The sequence below is a fragment of the Macaca fascicularis genome, chromosome 7 (assembly GCF_037993035.2).
Source record: "Macaca fascicularis isolate 582-1 chromosome 7, T2T-MFA8v1.1".
In the NCBI taxonomy this organism is placed as follows: domain Eukaryota; kingdom Metazoa; phylum Chordata; class Mammalia; order Primates; family Cercopithecidae; genus Macaca; species Macaca fascicularis.
This window is the reverse complement of record NC_088381.1, coordinates 72619768-72645926: the sequence shown is the minus strand read 5'-3', so window position 1 is coordinate 72645926 and position 26159 is coordinate 72619768. Positions and strand designations below refer to the sequence as shown.

Below are 26159 nucleotides of genomic sequence, written 5' to 3'. Positions count from 1 at the left end.
GACAAGGAACAAAGAGGGCTGCAGCCCTGCCATCACTGGACCAGCAGAAGCCCTGGTCCTTACCCACTGGCCAGGATGGATGGAGGGCAGCTGCCAGTACGACCTCTGACCTCCCAGCCTCACACAGGGCCCCGGGGCAAGTGAGCCCAGATGCCTCCACTGAGCACCCCAGCGGGCCACCTGTAATGACTGGCAATGAAGAGGTGCAGATGACCCACAGGGCGGCTGCAGGGCCAGCCTTAGCCTCACCCCCTGCCAGCCTCAGCCCAGAGCAGACATCCCTCTGCCACTTCAGCTCTGCTGATCCTCTTTTGCTCTCTGTCTAGGACCATCAGGAACTCAGGACTTCGGAGCATTCAGCCCAGAGCCTTTGCCAAGAACCCCCACTTGCGTTACATGTGAGTAGAGCTGGGCTGCAGGAATGGGGGGCACATGGCAGGGACTCTCGGGGCAGTGAAGCTGGAGACCTGAGGTCTAGACCTGGCTTTGCCTCCAGGAGCTCTTGGGCGAGGTTTTGAACTTTCTTGGGCTTCCAATTTTGCCTCTTAAAAGTATTATTTTGGGTTTGATGATCTCTGAGGTTCCTGTCAGAAGGAAAAATCTAGGACTAGGGGCTGAGAGGGAGAGTCAGTCTCCTGACACCCAAGTTTGTTCACTTTCATGATAAAACTTGCAACTTTATGGGAATGTAAATGATAGGGAATTCTACTCATATGTAATGTGAATACTACACTTCTGAGACCATACATAGGCCCATAAGAGTGTGTATGTGTGTTAGGACTTGGAGGTTGCAAGAAGAAAGAAAGCATGGCCAATAGCCAGTGTTATGTCTAAATAGATTCTGGGTTCAATGGGGAAAAGCTCAGAGAAGTGGAAACATCTGTATAAAGTCACACAGCTTTGTTTGGGACAAGTTAGAGGTCAGGTGGTTATGGGTGGGGGTTCCTGTCTGTCTGTGCCTCCTTCACCCTGTCTCTCCCCTTTCCCTAGTGGGGATGGAATCACAAGAGTTGATGCTTCCTCTCTAAGCCCAGTTCTAGGTGGATAGACTTTGGGATTTAATTGAGGACTGCCATTTCCTGGGGAGAAAGTGGGCATGAAAGGAAGCCTGGGGTGAGTGATTAGGGGAAGTGCCAACCTGCTGCACCTGTAGAGGGGTACTTGTTGTCTGGGTCAACTCCAAGGATAGTGGCCATCTCGGACATCCACTGGGCATATTCCCAAAGAGTAGAGGCTCTGCAGGAACCAGGTGGGGAGGGGTCTATTGCCTTTGGGGAGAAAGTGGAGAAGTGGTGTGCCTTGGGCTAGTCTTTCCTGTGGCCACTTAGAAGTTTCACTGACTGAGCACTTTGCTCTAGAGGTTCCAGGTGTTTATTTTATTTTATTGCATTTGGAAGGGCAACTGGGCTGGAGAGAAATTGCATGCACAGGAGCAGAACATCCAGGGGAGCTGTGGGAAGTGGAGGGTAGGGGAGGTGGGGAAAGGGAAGAGATCACAGTGAATCCCGGTGGACGAGTTGTTTTTTCTTTTCTGGGGGGTCCTGACCTTACCCCCAGGCTCTGTGTGTTTTCCCAAGCACATAGTGAGTGCTCGATAAATATTTGTTTATCAGTATGGCCACCTCTGCTTTCTGCGGAGCTTTCTTTTATCTCTCTGGAAATAGCAGGCTCTATGGCCACTGCTCAGGGCCAGATGTATCAGCTCCAGGGGACTGAGACCTCCCTTTCGGCTGTCTAATTTAGCTGTTGCCCCTTGCCGCAGGGTAGCGTCTGTGGTGAGAGTCTCCTGATGTGCGTTCTTTGCAACTGGAGGCATAGCTGGGACCAGAGGAGGGTCTTGGACCAGATGTTCCAGGCGTTTATTTTATTGGGGGTTTGAGTTTCACTGTAAAACATCCCAAGGGAAAGGCTGAGAAGGCTCTGTTTTCATAGTAATTAATACAAGGGTCACAAAGCCAAATGCCCATGGTGGACCAGGTGGGGTCATGTGTTCCCTCCAAAGAGGCAACCAGTCATCAGTTCCAGCTGACTGCTGCCACATGGAGGTGGGGCCTGCTGTGGTCAGACTTGTTTCCAGAAGACTTGGAGATTCCATGAAACAACTCAAGTTTTAAATGCTGCCAACTAAAAACAAGACCCTTCAACTCCATGGGCCAAACGAAACTACTTCCATGAGCAGAATGTGGCACATAGAGTGCCAGCTTGTGGTGTGAGGTCATATTTGGGGGAGGGACGCTGTCGATGTGAGAGAAACCCTCTTCTCTTTGAGGACAGGGACTGGGTGTTCAGGTTCCAGAGCCTTCTAGGGTATGGTGTCCCTGCAGCTCTTAGGGAGAAGGAGAAGCTTTGGGACCCAGGCTCTGGAGTGGGAGCAGGGTTGCATCTTGGGCTGCAGGTGTCTCTGAAGTGGATTGTACCAGAGCATGTCTTTGGCTTGCCCTTAAGGATCCTGGAAGAGGGCTGTGACCCATTGTCTCTTTTGGAATGACCTGGGTCTGCTGAGTGGTGGCAGTGATAGAGGCTTGTGGAGGTTTGCAAGACTCCCAAGGCTTTGTGGGTAGGAGGACCTAGTTGGAGTAGGACCCAAGGATACCGTTGAACCTGCCCATGACCTTGGGCCCTGTTTTCTCCTGGACACATTGGCCACATTTCTCCTGGACACACACTTGCCAAAGTACTTGCTATTGGTTACAGGGGGATTACCGAGAAGGATGGATGACCATTAGTTCACCCCTAGTTTGAGTCTGGCTGTGCATTAGGGGCAAGTCAGGGTGCTCAACCTCGTTCAAGAAAGTCAGCATCCAGTCAAGTGGCTCTGATAGGCACAGTGGGACGCCCAGAGGAGCCTGGGGGTCACAGAGAGACGAGTCAATAGGGTGAGGCATAGGCACTGGCTTCATCCACGGGTTTTATTTATTAACTTTTCTTATTTATGAAGACACACATCAAATTTCCAATTGAGTAAATTTCCCGGCAGCTTTGGGACATTTTCTCCTGGCAAATGGGCCAGGTTTCTCTGCTGTCTCACAACATCTTCTATTTCTGTCCTCTAAATGCATTTACAAGTCTTCTGGCCCCAGCTGAGCAATCACAAGATGATCACTTACTCCAACACTAATTGCCGAGCCCTGGCTTGGCGGCTTTTTTTTTTTTGGAGGCGGGGAGGTGATGGCTGAGAAATCTTTTCGTCTCTCCTCTGTACAAAATAAGAAGTAGGAAGTGATATCATTGCCTCTAGTACTGATGTCAAATTGTCCAAATTCTTCTGATTGGTTGAACTGTCTCCCATCCCTAAGCTACCGGTGCATTAATCAGTGTAATTCTTCCTCATGGTAGAAAATGAATTGACAAAGTTTTGGCCAAGTTGTCTGCTACATGGTAGGCTGGAGATTAGGACTCTTGGGCCCTACTTCATGGTTTATGAGTGACTGACCATCTTTTCTTGACTGTTTCAGTTTTCTCTACCTTTTGTAGACTGTGGAAAATGAGATATGGATGAATACACATCAAGGGAAGCCCATTTTTGAGAGATGGGAATATTCTCCACCCTCGTATCCCTTCTCTGATCCTAAGAATTTTGGATTAAGGATTTTTAAGGATATGGATTTCTGAGATTGATAATTGGAATAGCTATATGCCAATCTGAAAAGTGGTCATAATAATAGTGTCTATTCGAGGGATGGGATGTGGTCAAGATTAAATGATAAGAGGCACATACAGCTCTCAGTCCAGTGCCCAGCAAATAGTGAGCGTTCAGAGAGGACAGTTGCTAGTAATGATAGTAATTAAAGTTATTATTGCTGGTGCTGATGATAGAATCAAAAAGAAGGGGTTAGGTAACCTTGATGGGTACTCTAACCACTTCTTTGTCCTGGAAAAGCTGAATTTCAGTCTCACAGTGGAGCCCACTTCTCTGGTGACTGGAATACTCATATTCTCCAGCGTCTTTCTTCATTGTACACTGATGAATAAATCCGGATGAGTTCTCTATTCTCTCCATTTATCCTCACTTGCTCTAGACTGTATGTAGACTTCTCTGTAGATGCTGTCAGTTTCACAAAGGACCTAAGCAATTGTAACTGATGAGCCGACAACTTTATTTATTTCCACCTGAGTAGAGATCTTGTCCACCAGCATTATTGAACTTGGGTTGTTCTTGGAGTCCTCTGAGCCCTGTTTCTGCAACCAGCCCCTCTTTCCCTTTATGGGGTGTGTTTTCTCTGATATGGCTCATACAGACTGGATCGCCACAGTCTGGGATCCCATACATGAAGAATGTAGATGTCTGTCTATGAGCTGCACTCAAACAATGGTACTTACTTTCATCATAGAGCTCTTTATGGTTTTCAAAGTGCTTTTCCATACATTATCTCATTGAATTCTCATAACCATCCTGGGGGCAGGGATATGGTAGGCAGCTTTATTTTACAGCACAGAAGATAGGCTCAGAGAGGCTCTGACTTGTAAGTAGCAGAAGTAGAACTGCACCTAAGTCCTCTGATTCTCTTTCCAGGAATCTTTCCACTATAGCTCATGGGCCAGAAGAGGCAATGTTTTTTCACAGAAGCAATTTAAAAAGTTACTATGCTTTGCTAGTCATTACTGTGTTTAGAAAACCACATAGAACTGCTGGTATCAGAAAAGAAGAGGGAAAGGCTAATACTGGTTGAGAACTTCCTGTGTGCCAAGAACTGTGCCTGGTGCATTGGCAAATATAAGCTCACTTACTCCCCACAGTAGCTCTAAGTTAGTAGTCCTCTCTCCCCATTTCATAGATGCAAACACTGAAACTCAGAAGTTATAACTGAGTTCTCCTAAGGTTACACAGTAAGTTAGTGGAACAATTAGGATGTGGACTCTAAATCCTTTGAATCTGAAGTCCGTGTACCTTTTTACATTCCAGGAGCGTTTTGTCTCTCTGGTTTTCACAGCAAGAACTTCTTATAGGAGGGGTGGGCATCTTTAAAGTTCCGTGAAAGAGCTGCTCTTTCCCCCTGGGGATTCAGCACGATCCATCCTCAAAGAGCTCTGTTGAGAAAGCTCTGTTTAGTTCCTCTTTCTATTCAGGTCAAATCCTATAATGACAGTTACATTACAACCTGAGTATCTTTATTACAAAAGATTTCTTAGCATTAGCCTATGGCCTACTTATTTCCAAGAATATTTAATGTAAGATTCCAGCAAGCCAAGAGAATTTATTTAATCCCTAGAGTTGATTGTGGTGGGATCTCTCTTGGGCTCCATTTCTTGCTCTTTTCCAAAAAGCTCTAGATGCCGGACTAAGTTATTTCTCCTTCTTTTGGAAGCAAACGTGCACTCAATCTTTAGCTGGGAGTGTCAGTCGCCAGAGTAGGGTGAAAGATGGAGAATGTCCTGATTTGAGCATGATTGTATCAACTGTGTTATGTTTGCAAGGAGAGGAAGTCAGCGATGCTGGGTGGATAGGAAAAGAAGAGGTAGCCAGGGTCCCTACCCTTTTAGGACACTGACTCCATATGTAATACATTTCTCTTGAGATTATTGGGGTGAAAAAATGGTAATATTTTAAATTACTCAATATCCTTTCTCCTTGAAATAATCCCAGATTCTGAGTTTCAAGATGACGTGTAGATAGTATCTCAGTAAATTTTTGCTTTTCTGCCTGCCCCCTTACCTCTGCACTGAGACTTTTCTCCAAGTCCCAAAAGGATTGGCAACTGGCACACTGGTCTCCCTCACTGCTTCTCCACGAGTATCCTCTTCTTCTGTTCTTTGTGGAGGAGTTAGCCATGAAATGCTGGGTAGCTGACAATGAGGAGCGTGGGCTTTAAAGATAGAAAGATCAGGGTTCAAATCCTAGATCTTTCACTTCCTGCTGTTGACCTTAGGCAAGTTATTGAACTTCTCCGAGGTTTGAAAGGAAAGTAAGAGTTCCTACTTCATAGGATTGTTCTTAGCCTTAAATAAGACAACCCCTGGAAAGTGCTTAAGACAATGTAGTAGGAAAGACTCAATATATATTTTTTGCTATTATTAAAGAGTTCCTCCCTACACATGTTGGTCTCCAATTGTGTAGAATCATAGATAGTCAAAGCTTGAGGGGTCCTTAGAACCAGCTCCCAAATTTGTATTCCTATCCCTGCCCTTTAGCTTCCCATATCAAACTGCTTACTTGCATGCCCGAGTTGGCCAAGACGGGATTCTTGATTTCATACCAAGCCCTTCCTCCCAGCCTCTTCTTCCTCAATGCTTCTTGTGCTTGTAAGTGGTACCATCCATCAAATTGCTCAGGCCAAAACCTTGGGAGACATTCTTGATGCCTCTCTTTCTTTTACCTGCCTTCCCTCTTCTTCTGACATTGTTTAATAAATTTCGTAAAATATTTTGTATCCATCTGCTTATTTACCCCTTCCATCCGCATGTCTATTGTCTTGGTCCAAGTCATCATCCCCTCCTCTGACACTGTGACAGTAACCTTCTAACTTAGGTTTTCCATGCCTTCACTTTTGTCTGCTACATTTCATTGTCAACACAGTTGCTAGAGTGATATTTTATTTATTTATTTATTTTACAATTACTTGTTGTTTATTTGAAATTGAAATTTAACTAGGCGTCTTGCATTTTTGTTTTCTTTTTTTTTATACTTTAAATTCTAGGGTACATGTGCACAACGTGCAGGTTTGTTACATATGTATACATGTGCCATGTTGGTATGCTGCACCCATTAACTCGTCATTTACATTAGGTATATCTCCTAATGCTATCCCTCCCCCCTCCCCCCACCCCACGACAGGCCCCGGTGTGTGATGTCCCCATTCCTGTGTCCAAGTGTTCTCATTGTTTAATTCCAACCTATGAATGAGAACATGCAGTGTTTGGTTTTTTGTCCTTGCGATAGTTTGCTGAGAATAATGATGGTTTCCTGTTTCATCCATGTCCCTACAAAGGACATGAACTCATCCTTTTTTATGGCTGCATAGTATTCCATGGTGTATATGTGCCACATTTTCTTAATCCAGTCTATCACTGATAGACATTTGGGTTGGTTCCAAGTCTTTGCTATTGTGAATAGTGCCACAATAAACATATGTGTGCATGTGTCTTTATAGCAGCATGATTTATAATCCTTTGGGTATATACCCAGTCATGGGATGGCTGAGTCAAATGGTATTTCTAGTTCTAGATCCTTGAGGAATTGCCACATTGTCTTTCACAATGGTTGAACTAGTTTACAGTCCCACCAACAGCGTAAAAGTGTTCCTATTTCTCCCCATCCTCTCCAGCATCTGTTGTTTCCTGACTTTTTAATGATCGCCATCCTAACTGTTGTGAGATGGTATCTCATTGTGGTTTTGATATGCATTTCTCTGATTGCCAGTGATGATGAGCATTTTTTCATGTGTCTGTTGGCCTCATAAGTGTCTTCTTTGGAGAAGTGTCTGTTCATATCCTTCACCCACTTTTTGATGGGGTTGTTTTTTTCTTGTAAATTTGTTTGAGTTCTTCATAGATTCTAGATATTAGCCCTTTGTCAGATGAGTAGATTGCAAAAATTTTCTCCCATTCTGTAGGTTGCCTGTTCACTCTGATGGTAGTTTCTTTTGCTGTGCAGAAGCTCTTTAATTAGATCCCATTTGTCAATTGTGGATTTTGTTGCCATTGCTTTTGGTGTTTTAGACATGAAGTCCTTGCCCATGCCTATGTCCTGAATGGTACTGCCTAGGTTTTCTTCTAGGGTTTTTATGGTTTTAGTTCTAACATTTAAGTCTTTAATCCATCTCGAATTAATTTTTGTATAAAGTGTAAGGAAGGGATCCAGTTTCAGCTTTCTACATATGGTGAGCTAGTTTTCCCAGCACCATTTATTAAATAGGGAATCCTTTCCCCATTTCTTGTTTTTGTCAGGTTTGTCAAAGATCAGATGGTTGCAGATGTGTGGTATTATTTCTGAGGGCTCTGTTCTGTTCCATTGGTCTATATCTCTGTTTTGGTACCAGTACCATGCTGTTTTGTTTACTGTATCCTTGTAGTATAGTTTGAAGTCAGGTAGCGTGATTCCTCCAGCTTTGTTCTTTTGGCTTAGGATTGTCTTGGCAATGCAGGCTCTTTTTTGGTTCCATATGAACTTTAAAGTAGTTTTTTCCAATTCTGTGAAGAAAGTCATTGGTAGCTTGATGGGGATGGCATTGAATCTATGAATTACCTTGGGCAGTATGGCCGTTTTCACAATATTGATTCCTCCTATCCATGAACATGGAATGTTCTTCCACTTGTTTGTGTCCTCTTTTATTTTGTTAAGCAGTGGTTTGTAGTTCTCCTTTAAGAGGTCCTTCACATCCCTTGTAAGTTGGATTCCTAGGTATTTTATTCTCTTTGAAGCAATTGTGAATGGGAGTTCACTCATGAATTGGCTCTCTGTTAGTCTGTTATTTGTGTATAAGAATGCTTGTGAGTTTTACACATTGATTTTGTATCCTGAGACTTTGCTGAAGTTGATTATCAGCTTAAGGAGATTTTGGACTGAGATGATGGGGTTTTTAAAATATACAATCATGTCATCTGCAAACAGGGACAATTTGACTTCCTCTTTTCCTAATTGAATATGCTTTATTTCTTCCTCCTGCCTGATTGCCCTGGCCAGAACTTCCAACACTATGTTGAACAGGAGTGGTGAGAGAGGGCATCCCTGTCTTGTGCCAGTTTTCAAAGGGAATGCTTCCAGTTTTTGCCCATTCAGTATGATATTGGCTGTGGGTTTGTCATAAGTAGCTCTTATTATTTTGAGATACATCCCATCAATACCGAATTTATTGAGAGTTTTCAGTATGAAGGGCTGTTGAATTTTGTCAAAGGCCTTTGCTGCATCTATTGAGATAATCATGTGGTTTTTGTCTTTGGTTCTATTTATATGATGGGTTACATTTATTTATTTGCATATGTTGAACCAGCCTTGCATCCCAGGGATGAAGCCCACTTGATCATGGTGGATAAGCTTTTTGATGTGCTGCTGGATTCGGTTTGCCAGTATTTTATTGAGGATTTTTGCATCAATGTTCATCAGGGATATTGGTATAAAATTCTCTTTTTTTCTGTTGTGTCTCTGCCAGTCTTTTGTATCAGGACGATGCTGGCCTCATAAAATGAGTTAGGGAGGATTCCCTCTTTTTCTATTGATTGGAATAGTTTCAGAAGGAATGGTACCAGTTCCTCCTTGTACCTCTGGTAGAATTCGACTGTGAATTCGTCTGGTCCTGTACTTTTTTTGGTTGGTAGGCTATTATTGCCTATTGGTAGGCTATTATTGGTAGGCTATTATAAATTGAGGCTATTATTGCCTCAATTTCAGAGCCTGTTATTGATCTATTCAGGGATTCAACTTCTTCCTGGTTTAGTCTTGGGAGAGTGTATGTGTCCAGGAATTTATCCATTTCTTCTAGATTTTCTAGTTTATTTGAGTAGAGGTGTTTATAGTATTCTCTGATGGTAGTTTGTATTTCTGTGGGATCAGTGGTGATATCCCTTTTATCATTTTTTATTGCGACTATTTGATTCTTCTCTCTTTTCTTCTTTATTAGTCTTGCTAGCAGTCTATCGATTTTGTTGATCTTTTCAAAAAACCAGTTCCTGAATTCATTGATTATTTGAAGGGTTTTTATATCTCTATCTCCTTCAGTCCTGCTCTGATCTCAGGTATTTCTTGCCTTCTGCTAGCTTTCGAATGTGTTTGCTCTTGCTTCTCTAGTTCTTTTATTTGTGATGTTAGGGTGTCCATTTTAGATCTTTCCTGCTTTCTCTTGTGGGCATTTAGTACTATAAATTTCCCTCTACACGCTGCTTTAAATGTGTCCCAGAGATTCTGGTATGTTGTGTCTTTGTTCTCATTGGTTTCAAAGAACATCTTTATTTCTGTCTTCATTTTGTTATGTACCCACTAGTCATTCAGGAGCAGGTTGTTCAGTCTCCATGTAGTTGAGCGGTTTTGATTGAGTTTCTTAATTCTGAGTTCTAGTTTGATGGCACTGTGGTCTGAGAGGCAGTTTGTTATAATTTCTGTTCTTTTATATTTGCTGAGGAGTGCTTTACTTCCAACTATGCGGTCAATTTTGGAGTAAGTGCGATGTGGTGCTGAGAAGAATGTATATTCTGTTGATTTGGGGCAGAGAGTTCCATAGATGTCTATTAGGTCCGCTTGGTGCAGAGCTGAGTTCAATTCCTGGATATCCTTGTTAACTTTCTGTCTCGTTGATCTGTCTAATGTTGAGAGTGGGACGTTAAAGTCTCCCATTATTATTGTGTGGGAGTCTAAGTCTCTTTGTAGGTCTCTAAGGACTTACTTTATGAATCTGGGTGCTCCTGTATTGGGTGCATATATATTTAGGATAGTTAGCTCTTCTTGTTGAATTGATTCCTTTACCATTATGTAATGGCCTTCTTTGTCTCTTGATCTTTGTTGATTTAAAGTCTGTTTTATCAGAGACTAGGATTGCAACCCCTGCCTTTTTTTGTTTTCCATTTGCTTGGTAGATCTTCCTCCATCCCTTTATTTTGAGCCTATGTGTGTCTCTGCATGTGAGATGGGTCTCCTGAATACAGCACACTGATGGGTCTTGATTCTTTATCCAATTTGCCAGTCTGTGTCTTTTAATTGGAGCATTTAGCCCAGCCAGATTGATATTTTAAACATATAAATCCAGTCATGCCACTCAGCTGCTTAAAGCCCTCCAATTACTTCTTGCATTACTTACAATAAAAGCTAAGCCCCTTTCCACGGCCACAGTACTCACATGGATAGTTTCTTTCTCCCTCTCTAATTGTCTTGCACTTTTCCCCTTCTTCTCTCTGCTGCCTCCTTATGAGCCTTTTCAGTCCCTTAAATGTGCCAAGCTCATTCCCACATTGGAGTTTTTGTCCCTATTTACCCATCTGACCCAGACAGATACCCTGCTCTGGATCTTGGCATGGCTGGCCCCTTTTCATCATTCACTCAAATTCTACTTTCTTAGCAAGGCCTCCTCTGACTGCTCAAACTTTGTGGCCTTCCTTCTCCTTACAAATATATCACATTTTATTCCATCATGTGGCTTAATCATTTCCTTTGCCTTTATTACTAGTGATCATCTGCAAGTATCTCATTCAGCTATTTGTTTAAGAGTTGATACTCTGTCTCCTGCACTGGAATGTAAACTTCCATGGAGCCAGAACTTTTACCTGTTGTATCTCCAGCACTGAGAACAATGCCTGTCATATGCCAAGTGATCAGTAGCGATTTGTTGCATGTACAAGTGACTCTAGTCTGACTTGATCATTTTCTGGATGACAAGAGAGATGTCTTGAGTTGAGAAGAATTCTGACCAAGATCCCCATTTGTAAGAGCTGAGCCAGGACTAGAATCTGGGCCTTCGTACCCTCTGTGTGGCATTCCTCCCATCATATTTATCCTGTCTACTTTCCTTGGGTCTTATCTAGCCAGAGATCCTCAGACTTCTATGTATGGCAGAAACCACTGTAGCCCTGTTTAAAAGAAGAGACATATGGACTGGGCGCAGTGGCTCTTGCCTATACTCCTAGCACTTTGGGAGGCCGAGACATGTGGATCATGAGGTCAAGAGATCAAGACCATCCTGGCCAACATGGTGAAACCCCATCTCTACTAAAAATACAAAAATTAGCTGGGCTTGGTGGCACGTGCCTGTAGTCCCAGCTACTTGGGAGGCTGAGGCAGGAGAATCGCTTGAACCTGGGAGGCAGAGGTTGCAGTGAGCTGAAATTGGTCCACTGGACTCCAGCCTGGTGACCCAGCAAGACTCTGTCTCAAGGAAAAAAAAAAAAGAAGGGCATATAGGCAAATATTACATGAAAATCACTTTTATTATTGGAATGTACAAATATAAATAGTAAAGAATCATATCACAGTATCACCCTGCTGAGGTGTGATGCAAAAATGTACAATGTAGCTTTCTTCTCATTCAGTTCTTCTTGCTCAGAACTTCTATCAAACCTCCTGCTTAAGCTATTGCCTCTAACCCACCCTCATCACTAATTCAGTTATTTTGATAAATAGTTGAGAGTATGTGCTCTTGAACCACATGGCCTGATATTTGATTCTGGCTTTATCACATATGTCTGTATATCTTGGGCAAGTTACCTAACATATCTGTGCCTTAATCTCCTCTTTTGGAAAATGGGAGTAATATGGTTGTTAGCAAGATTAAATGAATTAATGTATATGAAGCATTGAGGAGAATGTCTGGCCCATAACAAGAACCCAATATATGTGACAGTAACCCTCTTGGTATGCAGCTGGATAGTATGCACTGAAGTATCCATCAAGTCTTCTATGTTTTTCCCCAAAGTGCTTCATGCTGCAGAAGATTTATCAGTAGACAAGATGTGGTTCCTGTCCTCAAAGCTTACCATTTATTTAGGGAACACGGGACCTTGACAGAGTCAGGACAGGGGTTTCTAGTTTTTCAAAAATCTTTTGAGAATGGGATGAAAGCTATAGACTTTCTCCTCATAAAAAGCCAATACACACATACATATACCATCTCTTGGAAATTTTTAGGGGCTTGCAGACTTCCCTTGGATTTTGGATTAAGAACCTTTTCCAAAGACGTCCTGGAGAGAAGTGTGTGGTGGCTGGGATGCATGATTTGCACCTGGTAGGCCTAGGCCATTAAAGGAAATATGATTCCAGATGAGACTGGGCATGTTCAGGGTCCTATGTCTGTAGACATAGTGTTCTATAGCACTGTGGGATAACTATGGTTAACAATAATGTGTAGTTTCAAATAGCTGGAAGGAGGATACTGAATGTCCCCAACACAAAGAAATGCTAAATGTTTGAGATGATGGGTATACTAATTACACTGATCTGATCACTATACAGTATATGTATTGAAACTTCACTGTGTACCCCATAAATATGTACAATGATCCTATGACAATTACAAAAGTAAAATTAAAAAGAATATGATTCCAGATGTGACATATGACACTTATGCCATGTTCTCATGGGCATAAAAGAATGCCTTCATAGCTTATAATCTCCTATGATTAAGACAAGTTAGGAATATATTGGTTATGGGGTTTCTCTCGGAGGTGATGAAAATATTCTAAAATTGATCATCTAAAATGGATATTCTAAAATTGACCAATTTGATTCTGAAATTGATCATTATCATGATGAAAATATTATAAAATTGATCATCAGTATACTAAAGTTGATTCACAACTCTGTGAATATATGAAAAACTTTTGAATTGTACATTTAAGTGGTTGAATTGTGTATATCTCTCTATCTCTCTCTCTCTTTCTCTCTCTCTCTCTCTATCTTTCTATGTCTATCCTGTGTTTCTTCTTAGAATATGCTTTCAGAGTCTGTGTGGGGCCTACTATGTCTCTTTTTCTCTGCTGTGGGGCAAAGGATGTTACTGTTCCAGATGGAGGCTGCTTCATTAGCTGGAGTCTTGTTGGGAAGATGATGGGAGCAAAGTCACAGCTGACCTTCTGGGGACATGTAGTGTAAGAGAGAAATAAACTTTTATTGTGGCTAAAAAATAGAAAGAAAAGATAAACCAGGAATGACAGAGACTGTAATTAGTGTATGGAGTAGACAGGCTACTGGAGGTGCATGAAACTTGGTGTCTAAGCTATTACCCGATTCTTTTCTCTCCTACTCAAGACAGGGTCTCAGAACACAGATGAGAGAGATGTCATTACAGGGATAGCTTTGAACCTCCTCTAATTTAAGTATCAGGAAGTAAATGGTAAGTGAGTGGTGATTCTTCATCAGTGGCTATGGGTTGTTGGTGACACAGCTCGCACCTTTGACACACTGCACAAACGGCTGACATTCTCCAGGGACTTCCAGCACGAGGCAGTGGAGGAGCTGCTGGAGGGCTCTGAGCAGGGCTGCTGACCCAAGATGGGCAGGAGTGACTGGGCAGCCTTATGGAGCAGGTGATAGCTGGCCCGGCTTTGGAGGAAAGCGGGCTTGGGTTGGTGGACAGCTAGCTTATGGCACAGGGCTGCAGCTTACCATGGGGTGTGCACAGCTGTTTCCCCCTGTACTTTCTGTTGGAGCTGTTTGGACATGTGCTCATGGGTACAGGCCACTGAGCCTGTCTATCAGGTATACTGAAAAAATTGCCAAGGGAACAGCATTCGGAAATGGAGTCATTTGTCCATGGAACAGGATTTTCACAGAGTGAATGATGTGGGAGGCTTGAGTCAGGACTATATGCAGTGGTGTGTCTAGGTATAGGCCAGGAGGAAAGATGCTGGGCTTTGGGTTCACAAGAGTATATGGGAGGGGCTGGAGGGGATGGCTGTCAATCATTAGAGGTATTTTTTGGCTACAGCAGGGCTAGGTGACCACATCTTGCACATCCCTTTGGCTCTTTCTTGGTCTTATGCTGTGACCTTGGATAAGCTGTGTAACCCATTTGGTCTGTTTTCACATCTCAAACATGAGACAGTGTTATAAGTGGCCCAATCCTGACCTCATAGCATTTTGGGAAATTCTTCCTGGAAGAAAGGTTGCATCTGGGACACAGCTGGGGCCACTGAGGGACAGGGACAGAGGAAATCTGTTGTCTATTTATTTTGGTTTTGCTCACTTTATTCTACTCCTCCATCTCACCTCCTTGGAGGGGCAGTCATTCCAATGCAGTGAGTTCCAGGGACATAACGTAAGTGAAGCACTGATTATAGACCAAGCATTCCTCTATGCACTTTGTATGTCAGTTCATGCTCATAATAGCAAGTGGACATCATTGTTGTCCCCATTTTACAGATGGGCAATTTGAGGCACAGAGAGGTTGAGTGACTTGCTTAAGGTTTCCTACCTTCTAAGTGGCAGAGCCAGAAACCAACTCCAGGTTGCTTGCCTCTAGAGCTCCAGAGCCTCCGCTCTACCATCTCTTGACCAAGGCCAACTCAGGTCATCCTTGGCTGTTTTCAGTTCAGGAACCCAGCTGGAGAAGAGAGGGAGTAGGCTTCAGAGCAGCACTCCTCAAAATGAAGGGCAGATGGAGGGGAAGGCCCACAGGAGACCACGAAGGGAGTGCCTGAAACCATGTCCTTCTTTGCACCTGGTTGCTAGCAGGGTCTGGGTGAATGGGCAATGCCCCTTAGCCTACTGGCTGGCACTCGGGAGGGCCATTAGCAGATGATTACACAGAGTGAGTGTTTAGCATAGAGAATGGAGCCTGATGATCGAGCAGGTGGAGATGAATCACGCTGTGATATGTTGATGCAGGAGTGGCAGATTTCTATTTTCCCCATTTCCAGGGAGCATGGGGCTACACCAGTCCTGGATATCTTTGGCCCATTTCAGGCAGGATTATGACTGTAGGTGGCACACCCTGTTATAGAATGGGAAAGAAGGGGATGTGGGCCAGATTAGATAAGGTCCAAGGCTCTGTCTGCTCTAACATCCTGAAATTTTGTGCCTGTGTATGCAACTTCAACACCTGACACCTCCTAGTACAATCAAGCAATGCTATTTCTGAAGGTGTGCCTGGTCCCCGCATTCTTTCCATATCCCAGCCCCTATGGCACATGATAACACTGAGTAGAGCCTTTATTGTCCTCTTTTAAATGGATCCTCCCTGCTTTTATTGAACCCCAAATGTGTTATTGAACCCTAAATGTGTTTTGCACCACAGAATTGACCAAGCTTCAGATTTTCAACGGATATTTCTTAGTTTCTACTCTTGTATCTGCTCCCTCCAAAGAAAGTGAATTCCCAGTCCCCTCATACCATTAGTCTCCTGGGTGCCTACCTCTTCTGAGGCCCTGTAAAGGAATTGCTCCTTGTTCTCTCATGAGGCAGGTGGCAAACTTCCTAAATTGAATTTCCTTTTCCTTGTCTGCTTGTGTCTCTCCTCCAGACGCCCTGTGGTCCTGAGATTACTTATGTCTCCCAAGCCCCAATTATTTCTTTCTGTTCACTTTGTTTGTGGACCACATTCTGATTCACCCAGGGCCAGATAATGTGGCCACATGCCTCACCTGCTGGCCCACTGCATGTTTGTGATATGTACTTTGCAATTCTTAGTCGAAAATCCTAACCTCTTCTTGGAGACTGTGTTCTTTCTGATTTCAGGTATCTCAGTTCTCTAGAATCCCCTGGACTGAACCTTAAGAATTTTCTTATAACCCTGTCAGCTGTTGCCTTTCAAAAACTCAATGTAACGCTGAGTAAACATTCTGGCCTCTGGGCTGTGCATCTCCTAGCCTTGGGGATTAGACACTGTGCTCATATTTTCCATCCTTGATTATTCTCAGTAGATTTTATTTTCTTTTTCCCCTCTTCCCTAAGGCTTCATTACCTCCCATTTATTCACATCTCTTTTCTTCATTTTTCTTGTTAAGGACAGATTTAGAAAATGAGTTTAGTCTCTTGGCTATTTTAGAGTCATCATTAATTTCTGTTCCTCTTCATTCCTCAGCAGACTAACAGCTTTGTGTCTCTTTCTCCCTTGTTTCCTCTTAATGGGTCTTTGAAAGTCTCTTTTCTTCCTGGGTTAGCCCCTTTGCCTTTTGGGGCTTGCCTTGGGCCCAAGAGGCCTCTGCCCTTTCTGGGTGGTCTTCTAGGTGATGCAGCCACTGCGATTGTTCTGGGTTTAAAGGGTATTGGGTCTCCCAGAGGGAATAAGCCATGCACTACCTCTGGCCGACTTCATGCAAGCTGCAGATGGGGTCTCCCAAGATGCACCTTGAAACCCATATGAGGGGTCCAGGCGAGGCCTGAAATACGCCTGTGGAAAGGTATGACCCTCTCAATGATGTGTGTGCTCCATGGGGGCAAAGACTAGGTCTCCTTAAGTCCTGTTTTCTCAATGTAAAATTTGTATTTGGAGAACAAATGACCGACTGAACAAATTACTGAGGGAGGGGGAGAATGAAGAAGGGAAAACACCACACATTTTGAAGGTGGGCAGACTAGGCTGTGAACCCAAGTTTGACTTTGCCAACTCTTTCACTTTGCATTCTTGGCCAAGGAGCTGAGCTTCTGTGTCTTTCCTAGAACACAAGGAAATAATTCCCACCTCGCAGGGCTTTGGGTGAGGATTAAAGGAGTGAACATAAAGCACCTTTCTCAGTGGCTGCACATGGTAGGTATTCAGTAAATGGCACGTCCCACACCCTTAGAAGCTATTTTAGAAACTTGATCCTTACTAAAGGTGTTCAGAAGCCCAAGCTTGAAGCCCCTGGGTTTGAGGCGTCTTTGGGATTCTGTCCCCTGTATGTGAGGAGAGCAGAAGTTAAAGGGGAAAGGGAGTTACAGAGCTGGGGTGGGGATCTGGCTGGAGTCCCCCAGCAGAGACCCTCCATGTCTTCTATGGCAGCCTCAACACACACGCACACTTGCCAGCTCATCAGTGTATTGCTGTTACCAAGAGGGAGCTTTGTCAGTGTATTACTGTTATTCTCAATGAGGAAATTGAGATAGAAAAAAGGGCTGCAGTGACCTGGAGCCAGTCCTGTGGGGAGATTTAAGAGCTAGAGTTAGAGCATGGCTTGCTGGTTCTTAAGCTTCCATTGCAGCCCACTTCGGCCTTGAGTCCCTCTCCCTTCCTCTGACAGCTGTTTCTCTTTGAATCTGGTCATCTCTCCACCTCAGGTTTTACATCTGCATTTCTTTAATGTGGTTGCCTTTGGCTTTTTCCGTGATTGTGATTGTGAAGCCTTCACTCAGGATAACTCCCATCCTATTTGCATCTGGAGGGCCAGTTTATACAGAGAGAGGGGTTGAATTCTCTAGAGGGTCTGGGGTGTAAGGCACCATTGAGGGCCACCTGCCTCTCTCTGTAACAAGGTGACCTGGCTAGATGTGACTACATCTGTCTTGCTAGAACTGAGGCTTTGCTGACCATCAGAGTTGACTGGGGTTGGGCTTAGGGGAGTCATCTCAGTTCATTTCAGAACTGACTTTACAGAATGATGAGGGCCAGGGAATCCTCAGGGACCCTACAATTGGCCTGTTGGGACCCTGACCCAGAGCCCACGCCCTGAGAGTGTGGTGGTCTGTTTCTTCTACTGCCCTGGTGATGGTCAACATGTTGTTATGGAACATAGAAAGAGTGCAGACCTATTCTCTTTAGATGGTGCACAGGTGACCTCCTCCTCTCTCTATCTGTTTCCTCATCTATAAAATGGGTCCAAAACTGTTGCCTGTACATCCCCCTACAGGGTTATTGTGAGGACAGAGTGAACAATGTTGAGAAAGGACTTTGACAAACATAGAACCTGAGTACCCAATAGGGTGCTCAGGGGATGTTATGTCCTGTGATCGATGCTCTGGGTATGGGCTATATTGGGTTGTCGAGTCTTTTTGCCAGACTCCTGGGGGTTGGGTGCTAAAGAGCAGAGGCTGCTGTGGGATGTGGTGAGGGAATCTCACCAAAGCACTGGAATCTGGGAAAACTTGATGAAAGGACTTTATCCTCTTGGGTTTTACTAAAAATGGAGACCAAGAAAAAAATGCATCCTGGTCTCAGTTTGAAGATCAAGTTATGAAAATCTTGTGAAGTATGTTGCTGATGCAAATTATGTCAACCTCATTGCCTGAAACAAGCATTCCCCCTGCCCTTGAAGCTGGTAGGTAATCCTTGATTTTTTGTGCTTTAGAGTCCTACAAAGTCCACTCACAATGGCCCTTGGGGTCCTGTGGGGCTTTTCTGAGACATGAATGCATTAATACCATCCAGGAACATCTGTTGAGGATCTTCTCTGCCTCGGGAGAATTCATGCAAATTCTCTTAATTCATGCAAAGGTGAATTAAGTTTAGGTCTTTGGCTTCAGTGGGATAGTCTAGGGGTGGGAGAGGGAGACAGCATGTAGAGATGGTTACTATACAGTGTGATGAGGACTTGGGGGCTCCCTGGGAGCATTTAGCACAGGTGGGGGATGCATATTTGGGGATAGGGAGGATTCCAGCAAGAAAGGTTTCCAGGTCACCTGAAACCTGAGGGTGAGTGTGAGTCAGCAGCTGAAAGAGGCTTTCTGGGGACATGGGTGATGATTGTGTCAGGTAAAGGGAAACATGTGCTGCATGTCCAGAGGCCTGGCAGTGAAAGAGAGAGCCTGGTATGTTTGCAGGGCCTAGGCCTGTGGGACCCACTAGACCTGGAACCAGACTGACAAGGTGACTCCCCACCATGCTCCCCTGTGGCCCCAAAGTCGGTGTACTGAAGGTTTAGAATCTTTGCTTCCAGGTACCCTGTCTCCCAGCATGGCCCTGTGACCTGAGATCTCTCTCACTGAGGCAGCAGAGTGATTCATGTTAGGGCAGAAGGGGGTTCAGGGCTGCAGAAAGACAAGGCCCTCTCCCTGTGTGCCTCATTTGCTGCCAACTACAGGTATCTGATGCCTCTATGGCTCCTTCCAGAGGGGCATCTTGGTGCTTCCTCCACAAAGGCCCCAACCCCTCTTACATACAAGTGTCCTAAGGATCACAGCATCCTAAGAGGTCTCCCTTGAACTATCTGCCATACTTCGACCCATTCTACATTTTTTTTCCATGCATTCTGCAAGGAACTGATTAAACATTGAAATCTCATCCTCTTAAATGTGCCTCTGATGTTCTTAGGATATGAACCAAACTCCCTGCCTTAGTCTACTGGGTGAGTGTGAGGCAGTCCCATGCAGAAACCTAGATGAGGTCTGGGTGTGGGACCAGCCTCGAGACCAGTTCCAGCATCTCCCTGAATGTCCTCCAGGGCTCTCTGCTCAAGCCACACTGGGCTTCCCTCGATACCCCTGTGTGCCATGCCACCTCTAGCTCATGGCCTTTGCCTGTGCTGTTCCCTCAACTTGGAATATTTTCATACAGCCTCTGACTCGCTTTAGTTAATGTCTATTCCTCTTTCAGGTTTCAGCACAAGGGTCAAGTGCACAGATCCAAAGGCCAAAGACATCCAGTGAGTTGGCCTGAACTACATGGCAGTAGAAAGTAGGCTGCTGCCTTTTAGAGACAACAGGCATCTCCTGATGCTTGTTAAACCTGAGTCCACACTGTGCTGTTGCCTCTCAGTAGCAGGTGCCTGCTCCATAGGGGAATTAAGGGAGATGACCCCCAAGTCTTCCCCCAGGAGTAAAAGGGCACCTTGGTTCTCTTGTCCTTACTACATCTGGCAAGTCCAGCTGTGTCCCTGAGGCGGGCAGCTCACTCCCTGCAGGAGGCAGTGGGGCTCCCCTCCCTGTGCCAGCTGTCCATTTGCAGCTCAGGAACTTTCTCTGATGCCAGCAAGGGTGGTGTTTGCAAAGAGCAACCATGTGCTCCTTATTTATTGTGTGGAAAAGAAAACAAATTAAGCTCTTGTAATTATACAGTCAGACATGGTCTTAAATAAAGCTTAAGCAGTCAAACTCCATTTAGAATATTAATAATTGCCTTTCGCAGCCCTGATCCCCAGCAGCTTTCTCTCTTTCTACTCCTCCCTTCCCTTCCCATCCATCTCCACTCTTCTTCTCCCCTGGCTCCCTCATTGGTGCAGACCTCTGCTTGGCCCTCAGAAATCTCTGGAAGACCTGCTGGCAGTGACTAGGTATGCTTGAGATCCCCTGTTGGACTTTTCAGAGATCACTAGTGGCATTTATTAAGTGATTTCACAGTCATGGGGTTGTGCTAGACTATTCTTGTCCTGCCCCTGCCTCCCTTATTTTGGTTAATCTATGAGAAGTTGCATAATATTATGATTGAAGACACAAGTTTTGCATCAGTCAGAACTGGGCTCTGTTCCTTCTTTGACTTCTGACCAGCTGTGAGACCTTGGTCAAGTCATCTAATCTTTTTGAGCTGATTCTTCCCTCTGGTAAGAAAATCATCTCCCTCATAGGCTTGTTTTAAGACTTGGATGAGATAATGCATTTGAAGTTTTGGCACACAGCAAGTTTCTTACAAATATTAGGCCTTTCATTTATTATAACTCTAGATCATACCTCATATCAGAATTTTATGGAGTTTCTTATTTTAACTTTTCTGGATTCAAACATTTATTGATGTGCCCAGAGCCTGCAAGTACGTATTAGGTCTCCCAAAGCGTCTGTGAAGTGAAATGGATGCACCTGCCTGGGGCTGGCAGGAGGATCTGGAGTCGGGGTGGTCAGTAATACCGTGTGATGTGTTGTTCTGATGGTCCACTGACATGCCTCCCTCACGACTAATGACCAATTCTCTGAGCAACAGGCTATCTTAATCATTGCAGCTATAGTGCTTTACATACCACATCTCAAAATACCATCTTATTTAATATGCTGTAATAAGATAAAGTAACTAGCAATTACCATCATCCCTGTTTTACTAGTGAAGAATCTGAGAGCATGCATTGCTCAAGGCCATACAGCTAGAAGTAGTAGAGTAGGAGCTGGGACCCAGGTCTCAGACTTGCTCAAGTTCTAGCTCTTTTTTTGCTATGCTGGGCAGTTTCCTATGCCAGTGCCAACACCTGGGAGGAGACTCACCTGGTTTCTGGACCTCAGAGTCATGATGCTCCTTCAAGACTTAGTATGAATCAGTCAGTCACCACCTTACTGTCTCTTTTAGTTTCCTTTCCTGTGACATGGAAAATGCGCAGCAGCACTGGTTTTACTTGTGATACGATGGTAATTGGGTCATTGCCAGAAACTAACTTGAAAGTAGTTTGGAAACACTGAAAGATGGTTAGGTTCAAAATCTCTATTAGGTGATTATATGGATAATACCGTAAAGGGCCTTGTTCAATGCAGGTAACAGGTGCTTTGGAAGTGCTAGCCACAGGATTCAGGAAGGACATGGGTCTTAAGTTTGTCCTTGGAGGAATTTTTGAAGTATTATACAGGAAGAGGGGAGAAAACTCATGGAATGTACATGTGTGCACATACAAGCAAGCAGGAAACAAAGCGAAGAGAAATAGAGAAGAAATATTTATTGTGTTAAGTTCAGTGTTAGGTGTTGTTCCAACAGTAATCCTGTTGGAATAGCTGGTATTTTTCCCATTTTACACATGAGGACTCTGGGGCTCAGAGAGGTTATGTAATTTGCTCAAGGTCACACAGCTACTGAAGAGATTTATTCATATCTATAAATGTCTGGTCCAGAGCTCATGTTCTTTCTGTTGTAACTGATATAAAGACCAGATCACCTCTCTGAGGGAGTTCAGGAGTCCGGTGTTCCCAAATGAATATTTAAAAATTGTTTCTTCTTGGGAGAGAAACTGATGCTACCATTTTTGCTTACTCAACTCCCAGCCTCCGTGGTTCCCTCTCTGGGGGTTCAGCACCATGGCCAGAGCCCAGGGAGCCCTCCCTTTCCTCCTGGGCGGTGAGCTATGAACAGCGCCCCAGACAGAAGCTCCCAGGCCCTGGTCCCAGTCTTACCTTCCCCTAGCATTGTCACAGCTGCTGGTGGGTTGACCTGTGTCCTTAAGCAAATGCCACTGCCTTGGCACAAGCAAAGAGTCAGGTGCATGTGGTGGACAGGTGGCCTGTGCTGTGTTTGCCAGCCCTCCTGCTGGGATCTAGACCCAGATGTAAACAGTAGAGGGAGTGCCCCTTCCATTCTGCCTTCCAGAGGCCCAGTCTAGAGTGTATGAGGATTGTGATTTATGACTTTGATTACCCTGCATTGAGGAATTATCTACGGCTGTAGGATTCCAAAGGATTCTGAGCAGGAACAGGATTCTTTCTTCCAGGTCAGAGTTCCCAAGGTCAGGTCTGTTCTGTTACTGTTGAATGGGGCCTGGAGCAAGTAGATTTGTCATGTGCTTTCTCACAGGAATAGACAAAGTGGGCCAAATGGTGAGAGAAGCACAGCAGAGCTGGCTGAGTTATGATGTGGGTGGGTTTGTCCCCTAGAATGATGTGATTTTTTCATTCTTAGAAGGTTTTCACCTGCATAGTATAAAACCAAGTCCCCAGCTGGAGATCAAGACAACTTCTTGCTTATGCGCATGTGCACATACACACACACACATACACACACACTCAGGTGAACACATGCCAAGTGTCATGCCAAGGGTGTGGATTTTGGAATTAGGCACATGGACTCAGGCCCTGTGGTAAGACTACCAGCTTTGTGACCTTGAACTAGCTACCTCACCTCTGAGCTAGCTTGGATCAGCTCATGGATTATTGGATCCCTTATCTGTCAATGAGAGTAAATCATTATAATAATATGGGCCATAAAATGTTGTTGGGAAGATTCAATGGACAAATATCTTTAAAGCACATAGTGATTAGCTCCTAATAAGCATGCAGTAAACGTTACTTACGATTTTGATTTCTCAGAAAATGATTTCTGTATCCCAATTTTCTTTAGTTTACTCTCATGATTATTGGTAATGACTATGGAAAAGTCCTTATAGCAAGGAAAAATGATTAGCAAGTTAATTAATTGTTTGCACTTATGTTCGGATATCAAGGTTTTAAATTAAGTTTAGGTCAGCCATAGCAGTAGTGCGGGTCTAAGAAATAATGAGTTGAGTTTGGCACCCTGTTCAATGCAAGACTTAGGAAAATCGAGCCATTCAGTGAAATTTACCAGTATGCTTTAACAATGATTGTGATCAAGGTGTAAGTCATTCCTTCCACTTTGCACAAAGAACTATAAGCAGAAACACAGTTCACAAGTCCTAATGCTAGTGATTATTCCTGAGAGTGCCAGCCTTTGGCCAGGCCCACGCATCCATGTGCTCTTTTATTCATTTGCTTCCCACTTGTTTCTCAAGTCTCAATTCAAATTGCATTGTTTCTATGCCCTCCTCAACTCAGTTCATATTAAATCCCCAGCTCCTTGAGAATCTACATGAAACCAAGTGGGATGGGGGTTGACTCTGTATACTCAATATGAGAAAAGAATTCTTATATTGTCTCTTCCTTGAGTAAGTCTACTTGGACACTACCAGATCTCTTCAGGAGAGAGGCCATGGAGTGTAGGCATGAACACTACATTTCCCGAATATTTTGCAGAATTGGGCAACAGAGGCCAAAAAACTGTGCATAGTATAAATTACAGAAAATGGTGGTGTAATGACATTGTTGGTGAATAAATTAAAGCCCTGAGTCATAAGGCCAGTAACAGAGAGGGAGCAGAGAAGTTTAATTAAAAGGAGAAAAGAGATGTTTTTAGCTGACACTGGAAGTGAGACACAGGTGGGGGCAGAGTGGGTAGAGAGGGCAGCTCAGAAGAGAGGACGTGGATATTGCTGGCAGTCAAGGAAGGGAAGAAATGAGGCCAGTACTTCTGAAGCTGAGGAGGAGAGAGAGGGACAATGGGGAGAATCTTAGTGGACACAAAACAACATGGGCTTTGGCAGTAAAGATAGCTGTCATATGTACTCTGCAGACACAGAATAAGCTGGATGGAAGAGTTCTGATGAAGACAGATGAGATCCTGGAGAATAAGGAGTAAAATCAGAGGTGAACTGGATCTCCTTGGAGTCACAGCATTCTGGAGATTGTTCTCCAGTGTCATTTGTATCTGCAGCTGGCTTTTCTTATAAATACTCTTTGACTTATCCTTTGTAGGAATGAGAAGTAACCCAAGACATTTGGGGCGAGAGTGCTTATCTTGGGCCAGGGGGCGTGAGTAAGGCTGTGGCCAGCCTGGCTGCAGCCCACCACCATGTGGGTCCAGCAAGGGGTCAAGACCATGGGGGAAAATTCAAAGTCTGAGCCAGAAGCAATCCTTTCTGGACAAGAGTTCTTCCCTGGATTCCTCTGGAAACAGAGCAAATGAGCAAATTTTTATGGGGAGCTGCCTTTTTAACCCATACACCCAGCACACCCACATTTCCCAGCACAGTATAAGTACGTAATTAGTGTTGAATGATTGCATGAGCAGAGATGCCTTTTAAGATAGAGAAAGCAAAATGGCACTAAAGCTGACTTGGTTTAGAGCATTTGCTCCTCTCTTTTGTTCACTGCTGTGAAGTGATACCCAGATGGACGCACGGCACATAGTAGGATCTCAGTAAATAACACATTGTCCAAAGTGGGACACTTTGGAGAATGGAAGGGAAACTAACCTGATGAAATTCCAGGATAATAGATGTGAGCTGGGACTGTTTGGGCAGACCGGAATGTGTGGTCACTTGTCACCAGTACTTGATACAATGAATTAGTCTTGTATCCTTGGAACTATCTAAAAAAGAATGAAGGTCCTGCCTCCTGGCCACATTACCTCCATTTATGCTTGGGCTCATTCAATAAACATCTACTAAGCACCTGCTCTGTACCAGGTATCTTGCTAGGCATCAAGGAGACAACTAGAGGGAAAAGCTGTGGTTTTACTCTAGGATTCCCTCCATTCAAGAGGCAGCTAGACTTTTGAGAGATACATGATTTGACAGTGTGACCAGTGCTGAGCTAAACGGATGGATGAAATACTCTGGGAGCACGTGAGTGGGGAAAACCAGTCATCTGGAGGTGGTGGTCAGGGAAGGCTTCTCAGAGGAGGGATATATCAGTAAGTCATGGAAGATCGAGACCATCCTGGCTAACACGGTGAAACCCCACATCTACTAAAAAAAAAAATACAAAAAATTAGCCGGGCATGGTGTTGGGTGCCTGTAGTCCCAGCCACTCAGGAAGATGAGGTAGGAGAATGGCGTGAACCCGGGAGCCCCTGCACTCCAGCCTGGGCGACAGAGTGAGACTCCATCTCAAAAAAAAAAAAAAAAAAAAAAAAAAAGAAAAAAAGAAAAAAGAAAAAGAATTTGCCAGGCATTCTGGGAGAAGACCGAATGTCAAGGACAATTGTCCAGGGCACAGGGCTCATTATAGATCAGCTCAACAACGCCAGGCTGCTGGATGCTGGGAAATATTGTTGTGACTAAGACAAATGAACCATTAACCCCATAGATAATATGAATTGCTTGCTACCAGATATAATAGTATATAGACCATTGGGGCTGTGATGGGGGAATTTCTGTATGAGTTGGGAACCTGGAGGAGGGGCACCTACCCTAAATGGAGTGGTGTCCTTTCTAAATGCTGACATTGGCCCCTAAGGAGAGATAGGAGGTAGGGAGAGAGCCATCCAGATACTCAGGTGGACTGGGAAGAGAAGGTTTTGTGTGCCCTTTTTATACCAAGGGTATGGGGTACCTCTCACTCTTTTGCAACAAATGTTAACTGGGCAAACAGAGTGGCCACAGTGCTGGACCAAGGCAGCAACTGTTCTGTACAG

At 44.2% G+C, this 26159-nt stretch overlaps 1 protein-coding gene across 29 annotated transcripts in view; it reads left to right on the top strand.

Annotated features, from left to right (window-relative positions):
* Positions 1-26159, top strand: part of NTRK3 (neurotrophic receptor tyrosine kinase 3) — a 387811-nt gene that overhangs the window by 69404 nt on the left and 292248 nt on the right. For all 29 annotated transcript variants that reach the window (XM_015453348.4, XM_073996654.1, XM_045395950.3 and 26 more), the window contains one exon: positions 327-398. In XM_015453348.4, the coding sequence (XP_015308834.2) occupies positions 327-398 (72 nt within the window). The remainder of the gene's footprint in view (positions 1-326; positions 399-26159) is intronic.